The following is a 12,127-nucleotide window of genomic DNA, read 5'->3' as shown; positions in this document are numbered from 1 at the left end:
TATATATATATATATTAGTTTATATGTGTGTATGTATGTGTGTGTCTGTGTGGTGTAGGGAGGAATGAAGAAAGTGAAAATATTAAAAGCAACAACTTCATAATTAAAGGATAAAAATGTTTTATTTAAATATAATCAATTAGTCAGGATATATTAACAAAGTAGAACTAAGAATGAAATGACCAAATAACAAACATTAAAATTAATTCTAAACAAGAATGAATTCATTTTGGTTATTGTTTTCGTTCATAGTAAATCGGTCAAACAACGTTGATAAGAAAAGTGAAACATTTAGTTTTAGTTTTTAAACATAATACTTGAGAAATACAAGCTAAGAAATGTATTGAGAAAATGCAAACTAACACTTCTAAGAAATAGTTAAAGTGATTGTTTCCCAACCAGTATTTTATTTTATAAAAACTATTAAGATTATCATTACGTAGAAAGCACATAAGTGTTTCAGTCGTACAAGCTTTCATTCTGTCTCTCGTCTTGTTTTTCTGCCGCTAACTTGAATACACTCAATCTATATCTATAAACTTTGTACTTCGCCACATATTGTGTTTCTTTCCTAATTTCTTTTTTTAAAGGAAACATACTACAATTATGCACATAAAGACATACAGATATATAGACATACAAATACGTGTGCATATGCACACACACACACACATGCACACACACACACACACACACACACACACACACACACACACACACACACACACACACACACACACACACACACACACACACACACACAAAGCTAAATGCGTATATTCTTCAGTTTATGTAATTGTATATTAAATTGTCATTATATACATAATTATGAAATTATAATACAATAAACTCCGTATCACAAGTTATTAATTAATAGTGTATCTACAAGGATAAAAATTACACTATTATTATCACTAAATACATGTGAAGAATAATTTCATATATATGTACACTATAACAATATACACTTTAATTCACACGTTAGGTTTGGCTTCATATTTGTTCGTGGTTTCTTCTTCAAAAGTCATTGTACATTTGACTATTTGATTATCTTTTTACAGTTACCCAATTACTGTCAAAGTGAAGTAGTTTTCACTCTTATTCAATACTGGCAAACATATCAAAATTTAGTTTTAAACGTATGTTTCTCTTTAAGGAAATGAGGTGATCCTCGTGTGTGTATGCCTGTATGTGTTAGTAGTGTGTTTGCAAATATTACCACCGACACGGCAGTTACAGACAAAGATAGAATAAGAAAGAAAAATCAATAACTTAGGTTATATATATATATATATACACGTGTGTTTGTATGTGTATAAATATTCTCATATGCATACAAATACCCATACACTTTTATATATGCATGATTTTTGTTTTACCTCAGTTATTCCTTCATTTCACACCTCTGAGCTGCAAAAATATATTTTACAACGTTATAAACTGTTTCCCTTTTAAGAACAGCTATCGGCTAGCAATATTTGTGTTTTGTATATTTATGTGTTGGTTATATCTTTCTAAGTAGTAATACATACAAGAAAAAAACAACTTATTTTTTGTCTAACGATATTTTAAATTTATTAATGAATATTGCTGCTGAATATTTGGCATTGTAGTTATAGACAATTTTACTTAAGCAAAGGATAATGAGATGAATTAACAGGTTCACGGCTGCGCTAAAAACACATACTTTTTGTCGTTAATATTCCACACCAAAACCAGTGTATCGTCGATGAGTCAGAAAAAAAAAACAAAGAAAAGCAAAAACAAAAAAATTACGAATTGAATAAAACTTTACGATGAAAACCATCGATTGCTTTTTCCGTTTCAAAATTGATTTTAGTATTTGCTAAGAAATATTAATTTAGTTATATCGCTCAAAAATTATAACTGAGTTTTTGTAGGCTTGTATAAGTATGTAAACACCTTTATAAATTTCTATACATAATTATATATGTATACATTTATTTTTAGGTCACTATATTTGTATAAACATATACACATCACATACACACACTACGCACGTACACACAGACACATATCTATGTGTCTGCACAAACCGTTTTAAATATATTTTGTTGTATAAATACATATGTACAAGTAAAATTATACACACACACACAAGCACACAGAGAAATACATATGTACACCAAAGCATGCACGCTTACAATTTTTATGCATCTCAGAACAAGACTTTTATTTGGAATATAGAATAATTAAAGAGCTCTACTGAATAGGAAGTGAATGCAAGTATAAATAGAAAAAATGCCATGTTTTCTTTTCTCAACTTTTGACTTTAAATACCGTATAATAACGGTGCCATACATTTGAACGTAAATTCAGCCCAGGAATCTCAAAAATGGTAGTCATAAGTAGTATTAGTATTAATAGTAGTAGTAGTAGTAGTAGTAGCAGCAGCAGTAAGTTTGACAATGATTAATAATCATGATATTGATAATAACATTTTCATACATTGACAAAATACTCAATCCCATCCCAGTGTTTGACTGATATGTTTATGACCGACTATGGCGATATAAAAAGCAGACTTTGAACCGATTCCTTGACGGGATTTGAACATAGTAATAAAACGATAACTGAAAACTTCCATGGTATTGTGTTCGGTGTGTTAGGCAAAATGCTAGATATCTTGGAGGAAGCTCTTGTGACTAAAACCTATTTAAGCGAGGAGAGGAAATGTGATGCCAGTATTGACAGAGCAATACTGGATGACTATGGCATTCATTAATTAAATTTAAAAAATAAAATCGAATAACCTCACTGGCTTTAAACTGCATTAAAACATTAATACAGTTTGACTAATATGCATTTCTTAGTGCAAATACATTTGCATCTTACAAGTGGATATAGATAGAAATAAATCCAGAAACTAGCAGGTCAAGGTTCCGTAAAGCAGGTTAAAACATTCTAGGAAGAAGGTGAACTTTGAATAGTTTCAACACATAGTTCTTTAATATATGTGTTGAAACTAAAGAAAATATTAATTTTCAAATAAATGCTAAGAAATCAAATTTTGATCTATCTCCTTTATGAGAAATAGCTTTAAAACTAATTTGTCTTAAAGATAAATTGCAATAATGACATTTGGCTTTTGTACTCGGCTTCAATCATTGAAATGAAATCGTGTGTTGAAACAGATGTTGTGTCTTTGAAAGTTCATAATAATCACAAGTACTAGTTCTGTTTCGCTACTTTCATTATTATTTTATCATTCGTGACTACATTAATGGCAAGCCGTATCTACTCCTGTTGTGAGTAGATCTCGAGCAGAGAAGGTATTGCTGAGTCACTAATGGCGACGAAATGGTGCTGGTGAACCAAGCTGATTATCTGATTGATCAAACGATTAAGCGATCAATTAGTTAATTGGTTACATAGCTTATTAGTAGACTAATAATAAAAGAAGTGAAATGGAACGAGAGTATGTGTTTCTTATTGGTATAATGACCTTCTCAACATACAACACTAATACAATTATGAAGTTGAATGAATTATGGTGTTAAATGTTGATGATAATAATTCGATAGTAACTATGTTGAAGACTAGAGAGAAAAAGTAGCAAAATTTTAAACAATTCAAATTGACTACTAAAATTAACTTATCTATCAAACAAATTCTTTCTCCCCATTATCCTTATAATTATCTGTAGCAGCAGTCTCAATACATAAGCACTTTTTCCACAAATTTTCTGAAATGTGAACGGCAGATCATCAATATCTTTTCTTTTGTAGCATTATAATATACATAGATTCTCTTAATAGCTTTCCATTCAAGATTCCAAACTCATATTCGCGCTCATTTAAAGATGTGTCCCAATATGAAATTCCTGTTTATTTACATTACGTAACCAAAGATACCATCATCATTACCATCCTATCTTTTTCCCATCTGGAATCGACAAAATAAGCACAAATGTAGTGCTGCGGTCGATATGATAGACTGTTCCTTTTCTGCAAACTTTCTCGCCTCCTGACTATATAAAAATCATCATTACTCTTACCTAGGTGGATTTGCACAATCACTCGGGCATCGACAAAGAACCTTGCAGTATTTGTTCTAGTTCTTTACTTTTCGCGTTCATATCCCGTCCATAGCAACTTTGCGTTCTATCCCCTGAGGTCGATGAAATATAATACCAGTCATATATTGCAATTAATTCAAATATCATTTAACAACAAAAAATGGCATCATGCCTACGTTAGAAATTATTATTATTATTATTGTTGTTGTTATTATTATTATCATTATCATCATCATCATCATCATCATCATCATCATCATCATCATCATCATCATCATCATCATCATTATTATTTTTTTAATTATTATTATTATCATTTCAAATCCATTATTCAACTTGAAAGAAAATCAATATGTAACTTTACATTTTTGCAGAAGAATTTACAGTAGGATGTTGTTTTAATTTTGTATAAATACGTTCGCACAATATCTGATATCTTTTCGCGGATAGATATTCGATAAGATTTTGAAGAATTAGAAACTTTGTTGATAAAGAAATTGATTTTATAGAATCAGAAAACTGTAGTTAATTTCGAAAAAAAATTATATAACTGTCATTTACTTTGATGTTTTTATTTTCAAAGGGGTTGATGAATTATAATTATGTATGCAAAATTATTTTATTTGCATGTCTTTATAAATGACTTGAATATAACCATATTGAGTTCGAAATATATTTTTCTCATTTCATAGACTAAGATTAAAAGGAATATACGTTTAATTTGTTTATGCATCTTTTCTTCAATTATATACTGAACTCACCAAAATGGATACATTATACAACAGATAAATGGATATATGAAACTTCGTCCTAATGAATATGCAATTTATGTGATGAAGAGAATAGTAAATAACAAATGCTAAAACATTTAAAAAGAATAATGTTTTATAATCTAAGGAAATTCTAAACAATATCTCGTTCTACAAAAATACAAAATTGTATCATTTCATCATTAGAGTTTCACTTTTTATTGAATTAATCCTGCTCGATATCTAATTCAGATAACGTTTTTCATAATACATGCGTACATACATACATTATATATATATATGCATATTTATATTGCAGTTTACAGGAGAAACTGAGGTGCTGAAACGAGATCATACAGTTCGAGATCGTGAAGACACACACGGGGCGCACAGATACGCACGCAAAAATACACATAGATATTAAATTATATGCACATATATATATGTAAATACATGCTTACCTATATATATATATATATATATATATATATATATTTATATATATATGCATATAATATAAACATTAATGCGATTATATATGAATTAGAATATCAATTCCATTCGTCTAATTCCATTCTCTTACACCTGTATACTTCAGTCGATGTAATAACTACTGAAAGGACGATGAATGATATCAGCAAAACACAATTACATTATGATTGTGTTGACTAAATGTTGATGCATGTATATTAGTTGGAAGATAAAAGAAATGTTTTTCAAATATACAAGAAATATATGAGCGAAAAGCATTCATTCTGTTTTCTAAGATGTTTTTTTTTTTTGCGTGTTGACAATATTTCAAACTGTTTCTCTTACTCAATGCTAGAAATAACTACAGGGAAACAAGTATTACAAAGACCAATATTATTCCATATAATTCACTTATTTATCAAAGAACATTTTCTCCTGATTGGCTTTTAGATTTATTTTCAATTTTTTTTTCGTTTGTTTTTCATTCTCATGTATTGGGATAAAACAAATATTAAAATAATTGGAAATATAAATTTTTCTGAATCTGTAGGGTTTTTTATCGTTCGATTTCAAATATATTTCAAGATAATTCGTTTTCAGCTTACTTGGTTATGAGAATAATAATGTTCTTCAATTACAAATCAAACATTCTCCCAGAGTTCCTTCTCATAGCATTTCTTTTGTTAATTTCATTTCTGAAAACAAATGAAATCACTTGCTTTTTTTCTTGAATCATAATTTTTTAAAATTTCAATGATTCAATAACAGCATCTCTATTCATTGATACAAGAACATTGCTCTCAACTAGAGAAATAATGAAGTTTACATTGTGAGTTTATGCCAGCGGGGACCAGTGCTTTTGCCTACAATCATATCACCTAAGTGTATCTTCTCTTCGCCAGTAGAATGAGGGTTAAGTAATACTTTGCCAAGTATTTCATCATTTCCGATCTTGTTGTCATGGTAAATGACTAGCTCAATTGTGATCTCTTTAATGTATTCTCGACTTAAATTGAACACCAATGCCTCGTTCCAGTCAGGATTATGCGTATTTCGTTTTGTAGTTGTCTTCTTCCTCTTAATTTTCTTTCCTGCATATATAAGGGTTACCTTTACGTAGGGATCTATGAAAAGAAAAAAACAGAAAAAAGATACAATTAGACAATTATTGTAAGTAGAGTTGTGGCAATAACGAAACCTATCCATCGAATAATAACAGCTAGATAGATTTATAAAGATAATCTTTGTCAAAATCGTATAAATTTTGATTTGTAACACAGGTACATAACCGTCTATACTTGTTTGAAGTTAGGTGTAAACGGTTAGATCATCCTCAATGATGATTCAGGTAATTTTCATTTTATAGAAGGCGGCGAACTGGCAGAATCGTTAGCACGCCAGGCGAAATGCTTAGCGGTATTGCGTCTGCCACTGCGTTGTGAGTTCAAATTCCGCCGAGGTCGACTTTGCCTTTCATCCTTTCGGGGTCGATATAATCGACTTAATCCGTTTGTCTGTCCTTGTTTGTCTCCTCTTTGTGTAGCCCCTTGTGGGCAGTAAAGAAATAGATATTTCAACTATCTTTATGTTCTGTGTTCAAATTCCGCCGAGGTCGACTTTGCCTTTCATTCTTTCGGGGTCGGTAAAAAGTACCAGCTGCGAACTGGAGTCGATGTAATCGACTGGTCCCCTTCCCCCAAAATTTCGGGCCTCATGCCTAGAGTACAAAAGAATTTTCATTTTATAGAACCTGGAAGGATGAAACGCTAAAGTCGATAGTCATTGTCTCAAAGCCAATCCCAATCGACTTTACATAGAACGTAAAACACTACAAATACATATTAATATTATAATTATCATCTATCTTTTAACTGAGGTTTTGTGGGAATTTGGTTGGAATTTTATAGGTAGTCTAGTGTTTTACTCTTTATTTCGCTTTACATTCACGATGTTTTTGTTTTCACTTTTTGCTCTGTTATTTCAGTTTTCGTTATGAATAATTTCTTTTATGTATTCTATTTCGATATCAGATATGTTTTTGGCTTTGAGAATACATCTCCTTGATTAATCATTTTGCTAGGATTCAATGTTACGTTTAGCTCAAAGTTATTTTCTCACAAAGTTTTCTGTTTATTCTGTTGTCAATTAGTTGTGCTGTGTAAAACTTTTCGTGTAAAATTTGCACGGAAAATGGAAACCAATTTTTCTCATGATCATAAGTGTCTTCTTTTCGTTTTAGTTATGAATCACGTGATGCGAAGTCCTCTCTCTTGTTAAGAGTGTCATTGTAAACTAATTCATTCGTTTGTAGAGATGTCGAATTTAATCATAATTTTAAGTATCATATTCTCAGCATGTTACTTTTTATTTGAATTGTTTGAAATTGCGACTGGAGCACCGAATCAATCTGATATTAATACTCATGCTTTGTTTGTTTATAGTTCCTATTCGATTATTGACCAATGAAAACATACGTAGTAGAATAATTAAATATGGTTAATGTCAACAAATGTAGGTAATTCACGGCATTAAGTATATAGTTGTCGCTCTGATTTTCTTCCTTTTTTAGACTTGTACTGTTGATACTTAAAAAAATGTATTATTTAAGAATAACCAACTAATATCGCTGAAGGTTTTCATAGTATCACTGTTGCTCTTCTATCCGTGGGCTTAGACGAGACAGTTCAACAGTAAATGTAGAACTTATATGTATTCTTTTAGCCTACTGTATTTATATATACATATAAAATATCTTAAAATGTGTGTCATGCGTAATGGAATAGCCAATCGATGTTATATTTTTTTGTTGCAGTCAGAAAGAAGCATATTAAATTATCCCTGGTATTGAACTGCATGGCATTCTTCAATATCTCCTTCTTCTTCTTCTTCTTCTTCTTCTTCTTCTTCTTCTTCTTCTTCTTCTTCGTCTGCTTCCTCTTCCTCCTCTTCCTTCCCCTCCTCCTTCTTCTTCTTCTTCTGTTACTTCTCCTCTTCGCCCTCCTTCTATTCCTTAGCCTGATACCTTGCGGGAGTCTTTAGAGCATCGAACAAAATACGATGTAGTATTTACTTATATCCATTTACCTTCTAAATTTAAACGTCACCTGTTTCGTGTTTGTCTTCATTCGTCGTTCGATGTACTCGAAATCGATATTCAAATCTATCAGAGAATGATTAGAACAGGGAAGATACTCATTATTATCCTCATACTATTTTTAAAAGGCCTCCGGGTTTGGAAGTCGTTAGACCTCCAGGTCGTTGGATAAAATATACCTGTGAATTCAGTAAATTATATCTCCACTGTAAATTTGTTATGTCTCCCATCTAATAAATATTTTATCTGTGTTTTACAGTATAAATATATTAATATAGGCGCAGAAGTGACTGTGTGGTAAGTAGCTTGCTTACCAACCACATGGTTCCAGGTTCATTCCCACTGCGTGGCACCTTCGGCAAGTGTCTTCTACAATAGCCTCGAGCCGACCAAAGTCTTGTGAGTGGATTTGGTAGACGGAAACTGAAAGAAGCCCGTCCTATATATGTATATATATATGTATGTGTGTGTATATGTTTGTGTGTCTGTGTCCCCCCCCCAACATCACTTGACAACCGATGGTGGTGTGTTTACGTCCTCGTAACTTAGAAGTTCGGCAAAAAGAGACCGATAGAATAAGTACTAGGCTTCTAAAGAATAAGTCCTGGGGTTGATTTGCTCGACTAAAAGGCGGTGCTCCAGCAGGGTCGCAGTCAAATGACTGAAACAAGTAAAAGAGTATACATGCTGTTTGTAGAATTAGAGGAAACTTTTAGAAATACAGATGTGGATGAGACGGAAACAAGTAGAATTATTCTATAGCACAAGAGATGACATACTTGAAAGAGTTGTTTGCTTAATTCATATTGGACCAGCACAAAGTGTATAAGAATATTTCTTGTAAGGAGTATTATTGTATAATTAATATATATTTGTTTTTGGGATATAGCTGGCTGTAAAAAAAAAGACACTGCTATAGTTTGACAAAATAACTGACTGACATTTACATTTTGATTTCTGTAATCTAAACAATATGATTAAAGCATAGAATAAAATAATTAAGTAAAGAAATACCTACCGAGAGTGATTTTACCCCTTTCTGTGTGTTCCAGGTTTCTTGATTTCACAACAACCACGGTTAATCTTTCGGCGCTAGAAAGGTAGCTCAAGGAGAACATTAGATCTCCGATATCTCTATCCTGAAAATATAATAATGAATAAAGAAAACCATTATTTATGCTAACAAAAATATTAAAGTATTTGTCTATTGATCAAAGAGTCAAAAGTAGCAAGAAAGAAAACAAAAAGTAAGCAAAACAAAATAAAACGAAGATCTTAAAGTATTTTATGCTTTCAGCCTGATCAGGGAACTACTGTAAATAAATATTTTTAGTGACACTATGTAGCGAACTACAGCACACAGTATTAAATGTATGATAATTCCGGTGGTGTGTAGTGCTGTGTCCATATACTCACATGACTAGACTGCTGCTAAATCTCTACGTTATTTCTCGATCTGCTAACCATAAACGTCAAATTCCCCTAAAGCCACACCATTCCATCTTTAAAAATACGACATATTATATACTGTAAGTTTGGATACAATGCCTGAAAATAAATTGGGACAATAAGAACAATTTCTCTCATGACTGTTGCCTGTAGTGGACACCACAACAGTAGAATTCATTGGAATCTTTTAGTCATTATTCGTTTAGTTAGGTGGCAAGCGACTTACAATTAAAATGTAATGTTCTATAACTCAGTTTTGTGTTTCAGTAACTATGTTCCTCATAAAATCAATTTATTTTAGTTACATCGCTATTTTTCTATTCTTTTATTGGTTGTTTCTATCGGAAGAAAGGCATGAAGATCTCAGTTCTCACTTTCCAACTTTCCCAAAATACCGTTCTTTTGTGTGAAGTAAAACAATAAAAAAGATATATTTCCGACGTTAAGTGCTTCTTTCCCAAAATGGTTTCTTAATAGCACGATGTGCTACTTTCTTCAGTTGTTTCCTAAAGCAGTCAAATGTAATTAGCAACATCAAACACAGTGTTAATTTGAAAAAAATTAAATAAATAAATTTATCAGAAAATAAATACGAAATTGTGATGGAGAATATCTAAATGTTGAAAACTGGTAATTAAAATAGCGGTTTAGCAAATACGTTTCAAAATATTTTCGTGGTTTTTGAAAAATTTGTTGAACTTAGACGAAATCAGAACATTCAAATTGTAAATGTTCTGATGTATGTTCTATTGTACGATTGCATATAATGATTTCTTGTTTATTTTTACTGGTTTAATAATTATTTATTTTGTTATGTACTTTCAATGTTATACGATGAGATGTAATTACAATAATAATACATTACGTGTCATTAAAATAAATTTAAAAAAGAACTTATGTCTCTATGGATCGTAAAGTGTAACCAGCTAATGTTTAATTAGTGATTTTTGTAATTTCTTCAAAAACTATGTACTATTAGTATAATTAGCACAGGAATAGTGCGGATTATAGACTTAATAAGGTACCTGTAAAAATGTCTTCGTCCGTCTTTACCTTCTGATTTCAAAATTCTACCGAAATCGACTTTGCTTTTCATTCATTAAGGGTCGATAAGATAAGTACTAGACGAACACTGGCATCAATGTAATCAACTAGCCCCTACCACAAATTGCTTGCAGGCCTTGTGTCTATAGTAGAAAGAATTATTTAGTAACTTCGCCTCAGGACCTGAGTTAAAATTCCAACCGGATACATAAAGCTTTTAGCCCTTCAATGCGTATCGCTAAAGTACTGGAATCGAGTTCATTGACTGCAGTATTCTCTAAGAATTTTCTTTTGATGTATCTGTATCAGTTTTAGGAGTTATACATTTTTCTCAAGAATATGGCACACAGGAAAATGTAGAGCAATGAACTGAATGAACATCACCACCTATATGAATTACAGGTGGATAGAATTTTCCTTTCAATCTTCTGGAATCTGTAGAAAAGCATATTGTCACGTCATAAGATAGACTGAATCGCTGGTCGCTTTATTTTGGAATGTAAGTCAAAGTTAGAATACTTATTATTACTATTACTATTATTCATTGTCTTTGCACAGCTTCTAACGCTGAAGATGTAATAGGGTGCCAGCTGTCCACTATAAGTGAACTAAGGCAACACCCCTTTTTTTTTTCGAGCACCATCCAGAGTATTGGAGCAGTTCCAAGCAGTGCTGTTTTCTGTAAGTGCTCCATCCTTATTGCAGTCCCTATTTGTTCCGCGTAGTTCTCAAGATTTTTACTCACTGTTCTCAAGGCTCCGACAATTATTGGTAATACTACCACCTTTTTCATTAACTACAACTGCTTAACCTCCCAAGCTAATATGTCATATCAATTGACTTTTCTTTCTTCTTTGTCGCATACCTTGTCAGCTGGGTTTGCTATATCTATGATCCAGCTTTCTTTCTCAATTAACACTATACTATTATTATTATTATTATTATTATTATTATTATTATTATTATTATTTTTATTGTTGTTGTTGTTGTTATCATTATTATTATTATTATTCAGTAGTTTTATTTTTATAACGTGCTTTCACTTCACTACCGAACGCAGCTCTGTGCGCCTTGGGTATGTGCTGTGGTTTGCTGTGGTGCTCTTATGTTTACTGTATTGAAAGTGTTTTGCGTAGGATGTGTGCAGTACCCAGTAGTGCAATTTTCTGTATGTTATATATATTTGTAAGTCCTGCTATTTTTGTTATGTATTTGTCTGAATATTTTTTTCTTATACCTAAGGCACCTACTATGATAGGAATTGTTTCTGTTTTTAGATTC

The 12,127-nt window shown here is 31.5% G+C and overlaps 1 protein-coding gene across 3 annotated transcripts in view; it reads right to left on the bottom strand.

Annotated features, from left to right (window-relative positions):
- Positions 1-103: 103 nt before the first annotated feature.
- LOC106879468 (synaptotagmin-1) overlaps positions 104-12,127 on the bottom strand; it is a 467,346-nt gene continuing 455,322 nt past the window's right edge. For all 3 annotated transcript variants that reach the window (XM_052971395.1, XM_052971396.1, XM_014929042.2), the window contains exons 4-5: positions 9,372-9,492; positions 104-6,383 (exon numbers count right to left, since the gene is read on the bottom strand). In XM_052971395.1, coding sequence (XP_052827355.1) covers positions 6,082-6,383; positions 9,372-9,492 — 423 coding nt within the window. In that variant the 3' untranslated portion in view covers positions 104-6,081. The remainder of the gene's footprint in view (positions 6,384-9,371; positions 9,493-12,127) is intronic.

This window comes from Octopus bimaculoides, chromosome 1, assembly GCF_001194135.2.
Source record: "Octopus bimaculoides isolate UCB-OBI-ISO-001 chromosome 1, ASM119413v2, whole genome shotgun sequence".
Classification (NCBI taxonomy): domain Eukaryota; kingdom Metazoa; phylum Mollusca; class Cephalopoda; order Octopoda; family Octopodidae; genus Octopus; species Octopus bimaculoides.
This window is presented reverse-complemented; position numbering and strand designations above follow the sequence as displayed.